Source organism: Netta rufina (genome assembly GCF_964035555.1).
Source record: "Netta rufina genome assembly, chromosome: 2".
Taxonomy (NCBI): domain Eukaryota; kingdom Metazoa; phylum Chordata; class Aves; order Anseriformes; family Anatidae; genus Netta; species Netta rufina.
In genome coordinates, this window is record NC_140124.1 from 150,990,027 (window position 1) to 151,010,680 (window position 20,654).

Consider the following 20,654-nt stretch of genomic DNA (forward strand, 5'->3'; position numbering starts at 1 on the left):
AGAAAAGAAAAGAAAAGAAAAGAAAAGAAAAGAAAAGAAAAGAAAAGAAAAGAAAAGAAAAGAAAAGAAAAGAAAAGAAAAGAAAAGAAAAGAAAAGAAAAGAAAAGAAAAGAAAAGAAAAGAAAAGAAAAAAGGTGTTAGAATAACAAGGAGATCACAGAATGATTTTTAATACTTATTTATTATTAATTTTGAATAAAAAGATAATGTAATTTACAGGTAATGGATGTAGTTTGCATTGGTCAGGATAAGTATCCCTATTTCTTACAGTGATATCTTTTAGTCCTAAAATCTATGGAGAGTTATTAAAACTTCATATTCATAAAGGAAGGATGACAGGTTTCCATCTTTACTAAGAAAAAAAAAAAGATTGGATCGAGAGTCAAGGAGTGAAGAGGAAGAGCATAGAGTCCCCACTTACAGAGTTATTACAGAAATATTAGCCCTCCAGCAACTAGGGAGGTTGGGACAGCTCTGGGCATTGTTGTTTGGAAAATAGTCCATATGTACACCAAACCAATGAATTGTAGGATATGAGAACTTTATTTCTTTATTTTGAATTGAGGTAGTCTTTTTTTTTTATTTTTTTCTTTATGTTTTGTACTTCTGGAACTGAGAAGTGTGCTTAAGTATTACTAGATATATTCAGGAAGTAGGTTGGGATCTGGCTAATGTTGAACAAAGCAGTTGGTTTGTACTGGTTAGTAGAAGTTAACAATTATGTTAGTTAGCCTATAGTTTGTTATAGTGGGCTAGCAGGTTTGAAATGACTATGTTGATACAGAGTGAGTTGACAGGGTAGATTTTGCACTCTAATTCCAAAGCTAGGAATCAGCTAGGGATTTGCTGGGTCACCAGAAACATCCTGGTGCTATTGAAGGCACCATAATAATGAGTTCTTGATCTTGAAATTCCACTCTAAAGAAAACTCAGATTTTTTTTTGGCCCTGCCTGTTTCCACTGGCTATCTTTTGTGAAGGTTGATGGTAAGAACCCTTCTTCTCATTTTCTGCTTAAATCTATTCATGACTGTTTAAAATTTATTTGTTATTAAAAACCATGCACGTAGCTTTCTGTACCCAGTGTATTACCCATCAAAATGAGTACAAGTCTTTTCATCAGCATTAGTAAACTGGACCACGGTGATGTCAAACCAGATCTAAGTTGATATGCATGGAAAATGCACAGGGTGCTCTCTAGGTTATCTATGTTTATGTGGGGTTTATGAGGACATTTTACTAGAACTGTTTTGCAGTATGCTCCTAATATATCTCTTTCCTCCCCTACCTAAAGATCCCCAGTGTGCTCTACCATTTGGTGCCTCATCTATTCTCAATGGAGCTGTGATTTGCGAAAAGGTGTCTGAGCAAATGTCAGGCATTCAGCAGTGCCGTCTGGTATGTCGCCAAGGCTTCCGCAGCGCTTACTCCAGCACATCGTTTCAGTGTGATTTGCTGCAGCGCCGATGGGTCTCAGCTGCCCCGCTCTACCAGGCCTGCCAAAGTACGTCTGAACTGCCATGGGTTGGGAAGGGCACAGAGCAATGTAAATGGGTGTTCAAAAATCCTCCTTCATCATGAAGCTATATTATGAGTTACAATGATAGGACAGAGTTATATGGGAGTTTCTAAATTAAGGTGCAGTAGATTAGTCCTGTCTTCTGCCATCTTCATCGCTGTCTTTTGACTGGTTATGCCAGAAACAGTCCCATTTTTCTGTAACAGCATAGTTATAAATAGTTATTCAATCTATATGCAGATTTTCCTTTGCAAGTTAAAAGATGTTGGCACCATGAAGCGATTCTGATGGAAACACTTAGCCCTAGAGGAACAGATGAGCACCAGATGTTTGAATTTGGCAGAACCTGTATGTTTATTTGCATAATCAAGTCACTGTTACTTCTGCATCTTTCTGTAGCAATCTGTTCTTTAGGATTATTCTCTCAGTTAGATGGCTTGTAGTGTTTTTCAAACCATTTTTCTTTCAAGAAAAAAAACAAACAAACACACCCTTTAAATCTTGGAAGAATCAGTTGTCTATTCAGAATGCGTGTAATTGAGATTTAATGTCAGTCTTTTCAATTATTTCAAACAGAGATAAGTTCCAATCAATACAGCAACTTCATAGCACTGCCTAACTCTGAGAAATGCAGATCTTGATGTAAAGTCTGTCAATTCATTGTCTGTCTGCAACAGATCTTCATCTCCAGAATGGGCTACACGTATTTTCTAGAAACTCCTGTATTAACACATCTCTACTCATACCCAAAGCTTTCTATTCTCAATGTAAACAATTTGAAACTTGAATTTCAGATTGAGGCTTTTGTTTGCCCTTAAACACGTTTGGTACATATTTATACCATACTATGAGGTAATTTTCATGCTTGCCTGTTATGCTCAATTAACTGTTTATAAGGCCAGAGGGGAGTGTGTGGCAACCTAATACAAGCTTCTGTTTAACACAAGCTAAGAGACTATCCTCAGCAATTTGTTTTTGAAATAGAAGAGGGGGAAAAAATACATCTGATGGTCATTCAATGAATGTCACAATAATAGAGAATTCGCCACACCACTTAACAATTTGTTCCAATGGATAATTACCCTAACTCTTAAAAACCTTATTTCCTGTGCCTTATGTGTACACTTAGAGATTGTGGTTAAGTCAGCTCTTAATTACTCTATGATAAACTAAACAGATAAAGGGTTTTGTGCCTTTCAGGAAGAAGCAGGCTTTTATGTCTTTTGGTCCTTACAACCACTCTCCCTGGACTCTCTTCAGATTTTTCCACAGTCATTTTGGGAGCAAGGGACTGGGAATTGTGCTCCAGCAATGATGCTTGTGCGTGCTGCAGGGAGGGTCTGTAGAACTAGGGAGCAGGGGAGAGCTCTGCCACTTCTCCAGGCTGGTGGATAAGCTGTGCTGAATCTGAGAGAACAAACTCTTTGAGAAGCCTGTGATCAGTATAACTCAGACAAGAATTTTCACTTTGTTTGTTTTTGTTTTCCCCTCCTGTCTAACTACTGTTTTAATAGGTTTTCATTTTGAGATTGACTTCACAGGTCTCTCAGTGGTTTGTGTGATTTGAGTCGCTCTGGTTTGCTCTCAAAAAATCAGAAGGCCCTTCTCAGATATCCATGTCAAAGCTGTTATTCTGCAGTTAAATTTATTCTCTCCCAAAGCTTGATTCCAAGTTAATTTAACAGGCTAGGTTTCTGAAAGCCCGTTTGAATTAGTATTAATTGCTGTAACCATTCATTTTCTTTTTAAATAGAAGTCCTGTATCAGCTCTTTCCTGATTTTAGCTGAGAGAAATGAAGGTTGACAGACCAATAATTCCTGTTTTTCTGTTTCATTTCTGATTATTGACATAATGCCAGCTTTCATCTAGTTCTCTGTATGTTCGTATCTGCCAAGGCTTGTAAAAAATCATCATTAGTGGTCCAAATCTTTCCGTATCCTTCTGTGAGTGAGTGCTCCAATGTAAAATGTATCTGTATTATATATATTGTCTTTTTTTTTTTTTTTTTTTCTGTAGTGCACAAAATATATATTTATCAAGCACTCTTTCTGCTTATTATTCACTGTGGACAACTCCACTGTTTTCACCTAGTAATGGGGAGATGTTATTGATGAAAGATAAAAATGCAAATCAATGTCATCTTTTCCCCAAAATAACTTCAGAAGTTAGTTTTTATGTTAAATAGTGAGGCTAATAAATGCCCTTCTATTTATTTTTTAGAGCTGCAATTATTTCAGACAGTCCAAGCTCAAACACACTTTCAATTACTGCTACCTCCTCAGAAGACTTGTAGTTCTGACTATTCTGGATTACTCGAGGCATTCCAGATACTTATTTTAGATGAGTTGAAGGCTCGTGGTTTCTGTCACCTCCAGGTAATTTCAGTTCTTTATTATTTGTTATTCAATAAATAAATAAATGTTGAGACATAGAATAGAACTTTGCATCTTCAAAAGAGAAAGAAGAGCAGAAAATACTATGAAATCTCTTATATGGATGACTAGGAAAATACAATGTTCAGACTCACTGCCCCACATTGGTGGATCAGTTTAATTGTAGCCATAGAAGTCATATCACATCAGTCCAATATTTATTAAAATATGTTTTGATCGAAGTGAACATTTTGACTCTTCTTATAGTGAGTAAATAACCTGCTAAAGTTATATTCTCCTAATTCTATTTCTGTTCTTACTGGACCTTTTGAAAATGTTGCCTTGAGCATAGCACAGTGCAAATGAATATGGAAAGACAAGAACTAGAAGACTTTAAGTTTGACTAACCTTAATTTCATTTAATATTGAATTAAAGGTAGATGCATTTGGAAATACCATCTCAGTTCCTGTCTGTGACAATTCCTCTGTCTATGTTGAATGTCTGAGTATGGACCGCCTGGGAGTGAATGTCACGTGGAGGACTCAGCTGGAAAACATCCCAGCAGGTTCTCTCCCTGACTTACATTATATTGGTAAGTTTATCTCCGATGTTTCTGTGAAACAAGCCTGCTTTGCTTCCTAACAGTTTGGTTTCCCCCTGTCTGCTCTTGAGAGGCACTAAAAAGGCAGCGCAAATGCTCACTGACAGGGTCTTTCTTTATAACACTGGAGGTGTGTTTCTGAACCTTTGGTGTTATATTTTTCAGGCTGTGACTGCAGTGTGAAAAGCAGATAAAATTGAGTATTGCTTTCAGATAGCACTGGCTCTCCCAGCTTCTTTAACTGTCACTGAAAATTACTTTATCTGCCAGGAGCTGAACTGTCCTGGAGGTTAATTTCCAGTGGGCAGATTGTTTTCGTTATTGCGTTGTACTCAGAGAAACACAATTCACATATTGCCAAAAAGATAAGTAATTTCTTCAAAATGTGGTTTTCTTGGTTTTGTTCCTTTTCTTTTTCTTTTTATTACATTACCTTTGACACTAAAGAATTACCTTTACCTGGTAAGTCCTAGAGCAAAGATGCAGAGTCCATTGACTGGTAGATCTTCACTGTGGTTTAAAATGAGTTAGAGACAGTGTAAATAACTTTCAAAACACTTGGAATTTCCCGTTAAAATAAAAGAAGTAAAAGACATATCCCAAGTTGAAACATCCTTTATGCCAGCTTTTCTCTAGTTACAAAGCTTTGCAATGATGTTCCCAGCGCTAAATATAAATAACTCTGTTTGCACATGTTCTTCCCTCTGATTTTGAGGCATGGAGATTTGTGCCCTACAGCCTGATCAGAACCAAGTTCAAAAGTCTTCAGGACCTGAACAGAGTGTGCAGTGGTCATGTGGTTCCTGGCTATAGTGTCTGTTTGTGTTTACTTCCATTCAGTTGTACCAGATCATAAAGAAAACATGGATATTAAGTGGTTTGTAGAAGGTGGATCAAAGTGCAAGTTTTTCTGGGTTTATATAGCAGTTTACTTCTGAAACCATTCTGCATTGAGGACGCTGCATTTTTGACCCTCTCCACACTATAATTTTCCCACAGTATTTAAAATTGCTTTTCAGGGAATGACTGTGTGGTTTCAGAAGAGGTAGTATAAGTCTAGTCTGGGGAGATCAGACAACTGTAAACACTCTGTCTGTATACTCTTGGCACCATTAACTTCCATTACTTTTAAAACAGCTTTGGGTCTTTCTGTTTGAGTTATTGTCTGCATCATCACTTGTATGTACACAATGAGTGAGTAAATTTGCTCTCTCAATTGAAAATCTGCATTATTAAAATTGCTTAGATCTTTTCCTAGCTTCTCTATGGGTAAGGGATAGGTCAATAGGTCTCGTGTGTGTGAGTGTGTTTTCCCCAGTGAAGAAGCTGAGAAAAAAAAAATTGCTATTTGCTAAACAGAAGCACAGCATGCATACGTTTGCAATGAAGAACCTTAAATCTAAATAATTAATGACTTCTTTGTTACATTTTTTTTCTCACAGATATTTTCATGTATTAAATTCTGAGGTTATGGAAATCCCTTCCTGAGGGATCTTATGCTGTTTGGCTTGATAGCTTAGACCTCAGTTCTAAAAAATTTGAGGAGCACTTACAGCAATTTCTCTCTTTTCTGTTCAACAAACAAAAATACTAATGATTATAAAAGTGAACTTTTGCTGGATGAACATATAGTAAACAGTTCCTATCAGTGAGATTAGATGAATCCCTGTCCCTTATACAGCCAAAACTTTAAGCTTTTTTTTTTTTTTTTTTTTTTTTTTTCCTATGTATTCTTGCAATGAAGTATGAGACACTTAGTAGTTTAAATTGCCAAAATGGTGCAGCAAAGAAGGAACAAAGGAACAAAACCAGGGAAGCACTGCCATGCTTTACAGTATGCTGTGTCCCAGGAAGCTTTTCATTTACTGCCAGGTCCCACGTCAGCCAGTAAGCATGGCCCCAAGCTGGCCAGCCTTGCTGGAAGGGTTGAACCAAGGCAGCTGTGCTGCACCTGGGACCCAGCTCAGGACTTCTTTCCTGGCTCTGTTTGATATGTGTATGACATTACCAGCTAGTCTGTGGCTGGGATGTCTGCCACAGTGCTGGATTGCTCTCTCTTGAGAACAATTCCAAGATTTACCTGTCTGCTTGCTGTATATGAACATGTTTACTGTAACTAAACACTTGTTTTTATATGCTGCCTGCAATGGGCACCGTATAGACATAGACACATAACACAACCCTCACAGGAGAGTCATATTTAGTGACAGCGTTAAGAACATTTTAACACAGGGAAATATCCTTAACTAAAAGAACTTCAGTTCCTTCAGTGGGTTCTTGCTGGCTTGACTCTTTGCTTGTTTTCTACACGTGAATTCCCTCCAGCTGCCATTTCTAGGTTATTTTTGCTTTTACAGCTAGAAAATTCAGAAGGGTATTTGCTTGAATAAAAGGCTAATCTACTTATTCCTGCTTCCAGTTACAAGACAATTTCTGGTAAAACCTTTGCAAATAGTTATGGGTTATGTGGTAATCTCCAATTACTTCCTCAGGAGCTAAGTATCATTTTGGCCTGGGTTTGAACAAAATGGAATGCTATTTTGTTGATTGTATTATGTGCCAGTGCAGCAGAAGCGTAAATTGCTTAAAGCTGAAGGAAACAGAGAACTGAGAACACGAGGACACGGATGTCTGCTTATACACAAGGTCTGTTCACTTCTTTAGCCCATAAGTGTAAAAGCCTCAAGTTCCTCCTTTGCCAAGAGGGAAACAACATCTGCATGACAGCAAGCAGCTACAGACCAACAGACAGAGAGGGCACCTGCATTGTCTGTGCTAAAAGTTCGGAATAATCTTTCAGAAAAAGCACGGTAGGGCTGTGGTCTGTTCAGCCCAGGCTGGTGGGCAGCACTGCGTAGTCAGAGCCTGGTACCTAGCTGTGAAATTCTGTCCTTGCTCTGAGAAGTGAGAAACTGCCCATGGGCTTCAGAGCAAAGTTGGGAAACTTGCCACGTGACAGTGCAGCAGTATGCTCATCTATTTGCCTTGGACACATCAGTCATAGCATAAATAAGCTTTGTGCAGTGTGTGAGGTGTAACATTCCTCGCATTCTCTTTACGTATTTAACATCCTCCCTGTGAAAATTCAACATCCAAGGTCATCGGTGTGCTTGCAAAACCTGAAGTACATAGCACGCAGGGCTTCCCATTTGCTGGGCTGTACGTCATCTGTAGCTACCAGAGGTCCTCATAAACCATACCAACAGTTCTGTGCCATAAAGCCTGCAGGGATAAACAGAACATGATAACAAAAAATCCTCTGGGAATACTGTTTCTTGTAGCATTTCTGGTGCAGCCAAACTGAGGAATTTGTTCTTTCTCTAATGCTGAAAACTGTTCTGGAGCAAGTCATCAGAAGGAGAAGCTGTCTGGGCAACTAAGGGTATAGAAAGTAGCAAAGGTCCTCACTTATTTTCCAGCTTTAAACACCAGCTTCAGCAACTGCGGAGAGAGTGTCTGTTGGGTAGGTGGGTATGTTCAATATCATTAGTGTGACAGAAGCTGGTTATTATGTTGTTACAGATGCCTTCAAAACCAAATATATAAAATGCTAAACAAGAACTCAGTGATACCCACTGAAACAACAGGAGCAAAACTGAATGTCAGACAATCAATCTGCTAAATTTTTCTAACACAGATATCATATTTTATTCTTCAAGGCCTTAATTTTTGAATTTACTATTTTTTGTTTGCACACATCGCTGGGGAGCTGGGAGATGTTAAAGGTCCCTTCCAACCCAAACCATTCCATGATTCTATAAGCCTGTCGAAGTTCAAGAAGCATTTGGACAATGCTCTCAGACATATGGCTTGATTTTTGGGTCATGCTGTGTGGAGCTAGGAGTTGGACTTGATGATCCTCAGGGGTCCCATGAAACCATGAACTTGGGATACTCTGTGTTTTTATGATTGTTTCTTTAGCACCCTCCACATATGCTTAGTACTTTAATCTCATAGACACTGTACAGATTCATTCTCATCCATTGTTTGTTGACTTCCTTGTATTTTGTATTTGTATCCACCCATGTTTTTAATTTAAACTTCACCAGTCTTTATGTTGTTGTCCGTTTCCCTATTAGAAATCTCATATTATTTTGCTGTATTATTTCTCCCTTTAGAAAAAGCAATTGTTGGAGAAAATCTCATTGGAGCATTTATTAAAGAGATTGAGGATGGTGGATTTCTTCTGTATTTGGACTCCAAGCAGTTCATAGCAGATTCGCTCATTGATTTTCCTCGGGATGAAGAATTTGACCTGTCCCCGAGCGTGCAGCTAGGATGTAGAAGTGGTTTTCGAAGAACTTCATCTCCTGGGAAAACCATCCCAAATGCACAAGGATGTGGTATGCCCCACTTTATCTTTCCCTTCTTTGATGATGTTAGGAATTAATATAAAGTTAGAAAATCATTAGTGAACTTATGTTTAATAGGTGAAGGGCATAAAGCATTGATGTGAGTGGAAAAATCTGAGAGAGATGGAAATTACTGCTTTGCTTTCTGTTCAGTCCTTGCATTGCAGATAGAGTAGGCATCATGACACTGACATTAAATGGTAGGTTTCGTAAACATTTCTTGTGATTTTTTAGATCTGTCTGGTATTAGACAGTCTTTCAATATTATACATGATACTTGATAAGAAGATTCTGCAAAGATAATGTAGCCAGTACTTTGTATGATGTTACATCACCCGGGATAGAAACCTAGCTACAAAAATGTCAAAAGACCTGAGATTGTCAAGTCTTGGGCCAAGTCTGATCCAGCTCATGCGGAAGCTTTCTCCTTGCTGGCCAACACCCAGACCTGATTGAAATTCTGCCCTCTTTTCATAATCTTTCCTCCTGTTTAGTCTGCTTCCCTGGAATGGGCTGTCTTTCCGTCAACATCCTGCTCGGGGCTGCCAAGCCTGCCTCTTCACAGGATCCCTGAGGCTGTGCCTGGCACTGCTGTGTACAGGTCATGCTGCAAAAAAGCCTTTGCTTTGACCTCCCCACTCTTACTTCTATCTACATCAACCCCCTGATAGTGCAACCCTGGTTGTCCTTGTTGGCCCAATGAGCCAATGAGTGATTCTGTGCCTTTCTGATGTCATTTTGAGATTCTGGGGAATAGAAGAGCCAGTTCTACGTATCAGAGCAACAAGTATGGAGTAAGTTTTCCCCAAAAAGGGATATTTTCAGATAGGTAAACCTTCAACACTAATCGGTTAGAGAAATCCTAAGGAAAACTCAAAGCACCCGAAAAGAATTTAGCTCTTTGCTTGGTACAGTGGTTCTCTTCAAGTTAGGAGAGCATTCTGATGCTCAGCTGATTACAAGAGAAAAAATAGATGATTTTCAACTGCTTCCATCAAAGGATCTGAATAACAATGAAAAGAGGAAAGACCTATTCTTTGGCTTAAAAGTATTTCTGTAAACTTAAAACCAACGGGGTTAAGTGCTAGCAGCAATTTAGGGAAACTCAGCTTGAACTTATATATGTTTGTGGATCTTGCAACTACATTCATGTACATATCAATGCAGTTAACAGAAAGCGAGCATAAAAACAACTCATATGTTTTCAAACTCCAGTGCAATTATTGTGGCTGCAATGCTGATGTACCCAAAGTGAAATTACCACTTTGTGCATAAGCCATTGCATGCTGTCTGGTTTCCACCAAAAACTGTTTGAAGGCTCCTGTGTTGGAGGAAAAGGATTACAGAAGAGAACCATCATGTAGGAGATCTTATTTTCAAAGCTAAGTGGCACCTTTCTTCAGCTGTCATTTTTATTATTACCTCGTAGGAATGATCTCAGAGAGAACAGCATAAAAAAAAGTGACAGTGTTATTTTTTCCTAAAGAAAATACCACTGAGAATACCTTCCCTTGGTTTTACCATCATATTGTTCTGTTTAACATTATTAAAAATGAAATAATAGTACCTTATGACTCTAATTTGGTAGCTGGAATAAGAACAAGTTTTTTATTTTTTATTTTTTTTTAATTCCCAAACAAGTCATCACTCTTGATCCTTATACGTTAAAAAGGAGAAGAAAAGAAATACAAAAAGTAATAGTGCAGCGAAGCATTGAAGATCTTACCTTGCTAACAGCAGGGATATTGGCAAACTTGCTTCTTTGCTTTTTGAAATATTATGTGACTTGAATCCTGGTAAAAGATGCTGAGATGGAAGCCCCCTAGTCTAAGAACATGTCTGTGCTCAGCCTCTCTGCTTTTTCTCTTTCCCTCAGGAGAATGAGTATGATACCTGTTGTGGGTTTAGCTGTATGATTTCTGAGGTGCCTTCTAGGTCCATTGATAGGAGAATGAGTAATGCTGTGGAGTGGTTAAATCATCTTCCCATACATCCAGATGTCTGAATTTTGTGGATTTGCATTAAATGATGTAATGATGTAATTTCTAACTAATGTGAATTTGCTAGAAGAGAAAAACAGTAGCAGATATGAAGGTTGGTGTGTGCTGTGGTAACACCTGAATTTAGAGGCAGGAGTCTAACCAGGTTAAATGATGAGCTGCTTTGCCTTGTACCAGGTGTGTCTTTCTGGACAGGCAAAGATTGAAAACTGGACAGGAGATTTTGTTGGTATATCTTTTTTTCTTTCCTTCAGCTTTGAATGTATGCTTTTAAGGCAAGGGCTTCAAAGTCCTTGCCCATGAATCAGTTCTGAACTGCTGCTCTTTTCAAGTCAGACCTTTAAGTGTAAGTTGTCTGCAGTTTCAGCTCATCTCCATGGTCTGAAACACTTCAGATTTTGGTTATTTATACACACCAAGCAGAAAAAGATTAACTCCTACTGAGAACATGTAACAACTTTTAGTTACTTACCAAGATGTACTTTTGTACTAATTTAAGGCATCATTATTTTGTAAGCATAATCCATCACTCAGGGCAAAAGAACTTGCAGTGAACTGGATCTTTGTGCCAAATATTTCCTGCCAGGGATAGAGGCCTCTAGGAAGCAGTGCATTAATTTGCCTTGTTTGTTAGTTCATAGACATTTGCATCAGCTAGCTTTAGAGGAAGGCACTCAGTAAAACAGACATAGGAAAGTGGAAAAGAGGATGTTCCTGCTTCACGTTTTGGCAGAGATTTCCTATTCAAAGATGCCATGATGGACATACTGCTGAATGCTGTTTTATGTTGTAGGACCGTGGTTTTTAATCTAAACATGGCATTTAAGAATTCTGTTTCTGGTTCCTCTGTGATGCAGGTTTTTTGTTTGGTTTAGTTTTATTGTATGCATTCTGTATGTGTAAACGTGTACATAATCTGGTCTTCTATCCTGTCTTGGTCTATTTCTCTTCTTTTCCTCCCCTCTCCCTCTGTTTAGTTCACGAGGAAAACCTGAAGTCTGCTTGTGAGTTACCTTTGTTTTACTATATTTTTTATGTTTGTTTCTTTTATTATTTGGAAGTCTGGGTAAATTCTATCAGGAGTGCTTTGAACAGAGCATAACCCAAATGAAATACAATGCTAGAGTTATAGCCATGCTGGTAGCTCAAGACTTCATTAGTAATTATTTGAATCAATAATGTGATATTCCAAAAGTTTCCAGTATCTGATGGGAGGAGAGTAGTGCAAGCATTAGGTAATGACCAGTTGCAACACTTTCTAAGCATGCTTAGTGTGATGCTCACGTGCAGCATCCAGGGATTTATTTTTGGAGATTTTTATTTATATATATATATATATATAATTAAAATGTTATTAATTTTATTGTATTATTCTAATTTTATCCCTTTATTCCCCTGTTATATTAGAAAAATAAAGTATGGATCTGGTTGTTAGCTCTGAGATTTTGCCTAGGGGCTATCCTCCAGTTTCTTACCTAGTTAAAGCAAATGAAAGCCTGAAAGAGTTGAGCTTGATGGCTTGTCTGACTTCCAGAGCCAAACTTAATCTACCCATACTTGTGCTGAGTGTAATGTATAGCTGATGTGACACATGCCTTCAAGAGTTACAGATTCTAGAAAACATGGTTCCCTGCACCATATTTTTTGCTATTCTTTGTGTTCTTTTGTTAACTTAAGGTGTGAGACAAAAGGCAATTTTACTTCCTTAAGGAAAAGGACAGAGGATAGGAGATACAGCTATTATATTTGCATCATGATTGTAACTACAAAAAGAGTAAGGTGCTTTGAAACACTTGATTTCCTCCTTTTAAAATTTCAATTGCTTAATTAGTCTCTCTCATCCTCTGTAGTTTGCCTTCAATTTAGGCATGTATTACTCATTTCATTTTAATTTCTTGTACTGCTGTTCATTTGCAATGCTTATGATCTTTCTTCCATGGGTTGGAAAATGTCTTTAAAATGTATCAGACATGCTTGGGTATTAGGTAATATGCATGGGAATCCTGTCTCTGCTGTCTCTGTGTTTTTTTTGTTTGTTTGTTTGTTTGTTTGTTTGTTTGTTTTTGGTTTTGTAATGGATTTTAGATGTTTTATACCTAGAGCAATTGCCTTGATATCTATCTGGGAGGAAAATTTCAGTCTCTCTGTAGCCTCATTCTAGACTTTCCCATTGGACCATTTAGAGCAGGTGAAAGAAGATATGATCATTTATATACTAGATCTATTTTTAGTCCATTAAAATTAGGTGCTCCACTAAGTTATATTAATTTACATTCCAGTGTGCTGGCCAGAGCAGCAATTCATCATATGGGTTGTAGTGGAGACGGCCAATTTTCCATTATGGTTTCTCTCTAAGACAAGCTTAAACTGCTGTCAAGACGTAGGGCAAGAACAAACATGAAGTTTTGTACATTGTCAAAGTTCCAAAATATACATTTGATAGTGTTTTGAAGGAAATCTGTGTCTGGAAAGCAGCTGTGAAATAACAACTAATGGTATTGTCCTGCAACTGTGTCTGTGTCTTCTGCTTTAATGATCATCTGAATGATCTGGATAGAAAGACAGTATTGCATGACCTTCCAGAAGACGAAGAGGTTTTTTCTGCAATATGTAACAGGTCATCTGGAAATATTATTTCTGATTTGTTCTGAAAATTATATTTTCAGAATAATTGTATTTTCAGTCTAAGAATATCTTTTTGTTTTGTATTTGAGTTGTCATGTGCACAACTAGTGGCTTTTAATCCAGCCATTATTATTTAGCTTGGAAGCACTTACAAAAAATTTCATTTCCAGGCATTCTGAATGAAAGCGTTACCATGCAGTGAGTTTCTGTATGATGTTCTGGGAATTTATGCTCATTGGAGTCTTTTTGTTTCTGTCTGTAGTGTTTGTAGAAGTTACTCTATTTGTAGCTTGGGCTCCTTTGTTTTCTTTCACAACCCATCCACAAAGCGTATTATCTTATTACAAATGGATTTGACAGTATTCAGCCATATTCCAGTCATCAGTGAGTTTAATAAATGTTTAAGGAGTGTTTACCTGTACCACTTAGAAATACAGATATTGAAAGCTTGAAGTTTTGGCAAGACCAGCAGCCTGATATACACATGGTGTTTGCACACAGGGGTGTGCAAAAGCCTGAAGTGATTGAATTCCAAAAGAATAATGATGTTCTTCTCTTTGCAGTTGTTTGTCCTTCAGGCAGTCATTTCCAGAATGGTGAATGCATTCCCTGCCCTCTTGGTTACTACCAGTACCAGACAGGACGTTCCTCTTGTATCAAGTGTCCAATGGGTAAAACTACCAGCTCTTATGGGGCATTCAGCATTGATCACTGTAAGTTGAGCTAATTTTGTCCTTGTTCTTTGTATTCTGCCTTCAAACAAATAATGGATTTTTCATCTGTAAATTAAAAAAAAATAATAATAAAAATATATGAATATGATCCCTTCTGCATACATTTGAAGACATTTTTCAAGGACAGAACAAACTGTCTGGTGTTTTGACCCAAAATGCATGAGAAATGAGTGGTCAATCTCATCCAGGATGTTGTGGTTCCTTAAAATGTGTTCATTGTCCTGAAGAATGATATCTGAGTATTCAGTCAGTGAGAAACATCTCGTATAGTTCATTTATTGGCATTTTCATGAAGACTAAAGAAGTTCTGTCCAGCTTTTTCAAGACCCTGTTTTAGTATAAATACTTCTCGAAGCAACTATTGATATGTTCACTAAAGTTGGTGTATTTATTTTAAATTACTTATTTTTGGATGCAGTTCCATAAAGAATATTACTTGTTAAGCCCATGGATAAAAATAAAAAGTAAGTAGTAAGAATGAGTTTCATGGTTATATGGGTGACTACCGGAACTGCTTTGTTTTATTTCAATCCATGCATTCTCTTGGGTGACATAAAAATACAGATTTATGTTAATGCACCCTGACATGAATTAGTTTTTGCCTAAAGAAGACATTGGGCTGTGTAGTCAGTTTTCACTTGCATATCTGTGTTCCTAGTGTAGGTATTGGTCTCAGGTGTTTTATAGTTTAGTCTCTGGTGGTTGCTTTGTACACAGATAATCCACCCTTGCTCCAGTAGCATCTCCAAATAACATGCTGGGCATGAAACTGGTAAACTAAGCCTGCCAGGTTTAGTCCACCTGGGATTTTCTGCTGCTGCCTTTGATGTTGCTCAAATTTACAGGTTTCTTTACCTACAAAGACCAGATACCTGGTAACTAAAAGTTTCTAAATCATAAACTATGTTGAAAAGTGGTTGGAAAGATGCTGCTAATTAAAATCAAAGTGCTTAATTCTTTCTTTTTCTAAGAATAGAGAATGAGGACTATACTTTCCACTGAAAGAGAGATTTTTTTATTTTTATTTTTATTAGCAGATAAATGGATGTGATGGCTCTTGTGCTGTTCTTCATTACATTTCAGGAATCCTTTACAACAGGCACTAAACAAACCGATATGAAAATATGGTTTCTTCTGTGCATTACTTTGTTTTACTTTTTTTTTCTTTTTTCTTTTTTCTTTTTTCTTTTTTTTTTTTTCTGTTCTTAGAACAAGGCATATTGGTTCCATGGCAGAAAATCATAAAAATGTTTGGAATGCAAATTACAGTAACAACAAGGAAGTGAAATTAGCATGTTTCAAAGCATGAAATACTATGAAAATTAATTTTCAGTAAAGTCTCTGCTGTACTTAGAGCTTTTTGTCCTATTGGTACACTGAAATCCAGTGACAGCATCATCAGGCTTCCTTCTTTTTCCCTGTTTACTCATAACAGGTATCACTTACTGTCAAGGCAACAAGCAGGGTTTGCAGTGTGATGAAGAAGGCCAGTACAAACCTTCCCAGCAAGACCCTGACAGTAAGAAATCCTTCTGTGTCGATGACCTTGGAACAGCACTGGAATGGACTGAAACAGATGATCTCCTTACAGACTACCAGTGCCTATGTAAGTGCCAGAATACTTGGATATGTTGTCATCCATCATAAGCGAAATCTGCTTATGAAAAGACTCAATGCTCCACAGCTGGCTTGCCAGCTTACTTTCCCACAATTGTGGCCTCTGCCTTAAGCCACATTCCTCCTTACTTTTGTTTTTCTTGACTGCACTATGGAAGTTGTTTCCTGTAAGGGAAGAGAGACAGTTTTCTTGTGCTCTCAGATGGCTGGCAGCTTTTAGCATTTGCTGCTCTCCTGCTCTCTGCTTGGAAACCCAACAAGAATAATGAGTGGGCTAATGGGAAAGAAGCAGAATGATGAATTTCCTTGTAAAATTATCACTCTTCAGTGTGTTCCTGTGAAACAGACTGTTTTACAATGACCTCATAGCTGTGGAATAATGTCACCGTCTGGGCTCCTACTGTATGGTATCTGATTTGGTGAACATATCCTTGTAAACTGAGAAAACTTACTTCTGCTTGAAGACAATTGTGAAGTGCTAGTTCCCAAAGATAAATAATGTAGAAAACAGAACAACAACAGCAAAAAATCCCTCAAAGTAAATATATATATATATGTAAACAAAAACAATGACAACAAAACAAACACAACCAACCACAATATTCTTAGAAATTTCTTAAAAGCATTTCCTTACTACTTCAGTATTTTTGGGGGAGCCTTTGGAACAGTGGAACTGGGCTTCAGACAAAATGAAATAAAACAGTTGGCACAAAGTCAAGGTAGAGAACAATTTGTTGAAAGTCCAAAGAAAGAGTGATACAAAGTAAGTGCTTCAGCAAGCTGGGTATAGTACATGTAAGCATACATTAGCGATCTATCACAGAAGTCATCTATCAAATAATCCCCAGACTGCCTGCAGTAAGGTCTAATTATGCTTCTCAGCCCCAAAGCTTTTGCCTTGCCCAAAAATTACCCTTCCAGAAGGTTTTATTACTCATTATACAATTGGTATCAAATTTTATGAAATATTCATTTTAGAAACTGATGTCATGGTGTGCTCTGAATCAGACAAGTGTGATCAATGGAAGGAGTGTGAAATGAAAGCCCTTGTTTGTAAAGAGGTTGAAAAACTATTTTCAGTAAAACTAGCTATTTTTTCTCCAAGTATACTTGGAAACTGATTGTAGATATGAACATGAAGTGTTAGCCTGTAGTGCTTTGTCACTGGGTAATTGGGATGTTTCTCTGGGCAGAGGGCTCACCAACAGAAGAATTAAGCTGCTGTTACTTACCTTGAGCAATTCTGCATGAGCATTTCTGACTTGGTTCAGGAAGGAGTGGTTGCAGATTTCTGTGCTTATTTTGATGGATCATAATAGAAGAGATCATTAAAAATAGATAGATAATGTTGTAAGTCTTGACAATTTTAGAGTTAAAAAAAAATATAAAAAGACAACAAACTCCGAAGAAATCCTGTTTTATGGTAATTGAAAGGCTGATTTAATTTCATTTTTTTCCTTCTGCATTCCCAGAAAGCACTATTTAAATTGAAACCAATTATTTCTAAGTTTACTTTCCCCTGTCTCTTCTATTTCCCTTAAATGAATTCAGGATGCTGCAAGACAGAAGGGTCTGAAGGCTGATCTTGCTTTGACAAGAGGTTGGCAATTGGGATGGGTCAGTAAATAATCTGACTATTCTTTGTTTTTTCAAGGCTGTAGTGGGAGAAAGAATTTCCTTTTATCAATGCACAGTAATAGGCCTTAACAGCACGTGTTCATTCTTGTTCTCATTCTTGTTATATTTTAAGCCATACTTAACCTTTGTTGCAATAGCAGGGATGGGATCTAGAGCTTTACTCTCTAGTGATGTGTGAGATGAAGGAGAATTTCTGCCACACACTGAGCTTGTGAAATGAGTACTTATATGCCTGTTGGGAAGAGGGCAATGTCAAGTAACAAGTTTGTGAAAATGCAAGCTGGTAGAATATTTTTCATCAAACATAAAACTATTATATATATTATATTAAAACTATTATATATATATATTTTGATAAAATAGTTTTATGAGCACATTTCTTGTTTCCTCTTACTTCCTGTTAAGACAAAAAATTCAAGAATTAAAAAAAAAAAAAAGGAAACCGTTCAGTTTAGCAGTGTTTTCAGCTTAATGTTTACTTACACATTCTATCTCTTTTCTACTTTTCTCCCATATTATTGAAAGAGAGAAAATGGAGGGATAGGATGATGGAGTATTGGGATTTAAAAAACAAAACAAAACAAAACAAAAAGCAGAAGAAAAGAAAAGTATTTAAAATGTTTGCAATTTTTCATTAGAAATGAGGGCAGTGAAAAGCACAAAAATATGGCTTTTCAGTTTTATGAAAATATGTGAACTCTGTTCTCAACTGGACATCACTGAAGGTTGCAGAGGTAGAAGGAACTCAGTTTAATGCAAAATAATACTTTTACTTATATTTTGGTCTTTTGTATTCGTAGGAAGAAAAAAACTTCCATGTCTGTTTACACAATCATTCACCCCTCTCCCCAGCTAAGCTGGAGTGCAAGAACTTTTTGTGTTTGGCTTGCCCTCATGTTCTTTCTGAGCAGAAATGATGGTTTTATCAAAAGCACCTGCTGACTCAGCCCTGACAACTGTAGACATTTGCTTCTGATTTAGTCTGACTGTAGGAGTACAAATGATTGTTCTAAGAACTTATCCCTGACTTTTATTTTGTGGTTTATCTGGACACTTCAAGGCCTGGGATCCTATGGCTGAATCTCTGCACCCGTGTGTTCAGGAAAGTGAAGGTCTGAGCCTCCAGCTCTTCTAGCTGCAGACATCTCCAGTAGGCTGAGATCAGAAACTCCTGTTTCTTATCTCTTTAAGGTCTAGCCCAGGTGTTAATTGCAATGAGCCAGAGGTCTGCATTGATTTGATTAGTCTGGAGAAAAGGAGAGTGAAGGGAAGACACCATCCTTTTCTACAATTACCTGAAAGGAGTTTTCAGTAAGGAGGATGTTGGTCCCTTTTCTGAAGTGACGAGTGGTGGGATGTGAGCAAAATGTCTCAAGTTGCACCAGGGGACGTTTAGATTGGGCTGCCCAGGGAAGTGGTGGTGTCCCCACCCCCTGAAGGTATTTAAGAGACGTGAGGACGTGGCACTTAGGGAAATGGTTTCGTGGTAGGACTTGGTAGGTAGGGTTGATGGTTGGAGTTGATGATCTTGAAGATCTGTTCTGACTTAGATGATTCTATGACTTCATGATTTTGGGACATTTTGAACAGAAGCCTGGACAATACAGGGTTGAAGCTAAGTCACCACATTGTTCCCTTCTCCTTCGTATATTGTGCGCATTGGAAAGGTATTAATTTTTCAGCTGGAGGACATACTGTACCAAAAAACATTGCTAATACAGGCAATATAAATCTGAGCAGGATGGTGGTGATGCTACTCCGTGTCCCTTCACTAAGCTGTAATCTTCTCGAGGGCACAGACAAAGCCCTTCTGGAGCTTAAATTAGATACCTTGCCCCATTTGGTGACCTTTGGATTTCGCATCACTAGACCTCATGAGCTTTTCCCAGTTTGTGAACAGTGTTTCTTGTTGGACTTCTTTACACTCATGTGCAGTGGATCCAAGTCAGAGAGAGTAAAGCCAAGCGACAGTCCAGAGTTAAATGTTCAGTGAGGGAGTCAAAAAGGAGCATGCTGGCTATATTACCTGGGACACATCCCTGAGCTTAAAGTTAGGGGAGAACACTGATGTTGTGCTCCTCTACATGAATAATAAGCTCCTTGATTTCCTTTATAGGCAAGTTCTGTCAGATCTGGCTCTTATTTCAGTGACTGATTTGCAGAAAATTGGTTCCCCTGTTGACTCAGTAGTTGGTTCTGTGCCATGAACAAGTAATAGGAGATGGGAGATAACCAGTCTGCTGTTGGCAGAGAAGTCTCACTTGAATATAAACTCCCAGGCCACTTCTGGCTAACAGGTTTTGAAAGATCTTGTGATATTGTTTTTGCGGAATAGAAATTATATCCTCAGTCCTACTGCTTCCTGTGTTATCTTTGGAGTTTGGGTACATCATTTTATGAGCAAACACCTTTCCGTATAAAACACTTGAATTTTCATTTCTAGGTAAATTCTCTTTATATCTCTGCATGATGGATTTTTTTTTTTTCTTCTAGTGCTCAGAAAATTTGAGAGAGTTCCTGCCTCCAAACTTCTTTATGGGTCAGAAGATGTTCAAATTCTTCAGCCTCAGTCACTCAGGAGAGACCTGCCAGGTCTAGCTTTTCAATGCATTTCAGGTGAGGAAAATCGGTACAAAAAACAGAAACCCCCATAGAAAATTATAATCCTTTCATATGATGAACTTATAATTATGTTCCTAGATGAACTGTGTCTCTTGCAGTTCAGTGCAAATTCACTGCAGAGTATTTACAACTTTTGCTAACCTTGGTTCAGTGAAGAGGTTGCTCTTTCTTCTAAAAGAAGTCTTCTGACTTTATGTACCACTTTAGGCAAGTCATCTGAGTTTAAATCCAGTTTACGATATGGATGAGAGCCAAGATTCAGACCAGGAAACATTGATCAGATTTTCCAGATGTGCAGACAAAAAAGGATTAGGTGTTCAGCACATGTGAAAACCAAGATCTTTGCTTCTTTCCAAATTAACTGGTTGGCATATAAAAGAGGAATAATCATCCTTGCTTTCATCAGAAGGATATAGTAAGCAGTGCAAAAGTATTCCTCTGTCAATTCTTACAGTGTACGTACTGTATTGCCTTTGGACACATCATATTATTGGTTTATATTAATTCAAAATTTAGTCTTTCAAACTCTCATCTAAAACTACAGGGAATCAGTGCACTGCTGTCAGGGTGCCT

General features: G+C 37.7%; 1 protein-coding gene across 1 annotated transcript in view; it reads left to right on the forward strand.

The window, feature by feature from the left end:
- The window catches only part of TG (thyroglobulin), a gene marked incomplete at both ends in the record, with an annotated part of 152,758 nt that overhangs the window by 26,921 nt on the left and 105,183 nt on the right, over positions 1 to 20,654 (forward strand). Inside the window, 7 exons of the mRNA XM_084283094.1 lie at positions 1,294 to 1,503; positions 3,740 to 3,894; positions 4,328 to 4,484; positions 8,612 to 8,836; positions 14,034 to 14,183; positions 15,640 to 15,810; positions 19,953 to 20,075. Coding sequence (XP_084139220.1) covers positions 1,294 to 1,503; positions 3,740 to 3,894; positions 4,328 to 4,484; positions 8,612 to 8,836; positions 14,034 to 14,183; positions 15,640 to 15,810; positions 19,953 to 20,075 — 1,191 coding nt within the window. The remainder of the gene's footprint in view (positions 1 to 1,293; positions 1,504 to 3,739; positions 3,895 to 4,327; positions 4,485 to 8,611; positions 8,837 to 14,033; positions 14,184 to 15,639; positions 15,811 to 19,952; positions 20,076 to 20,654) is intronic.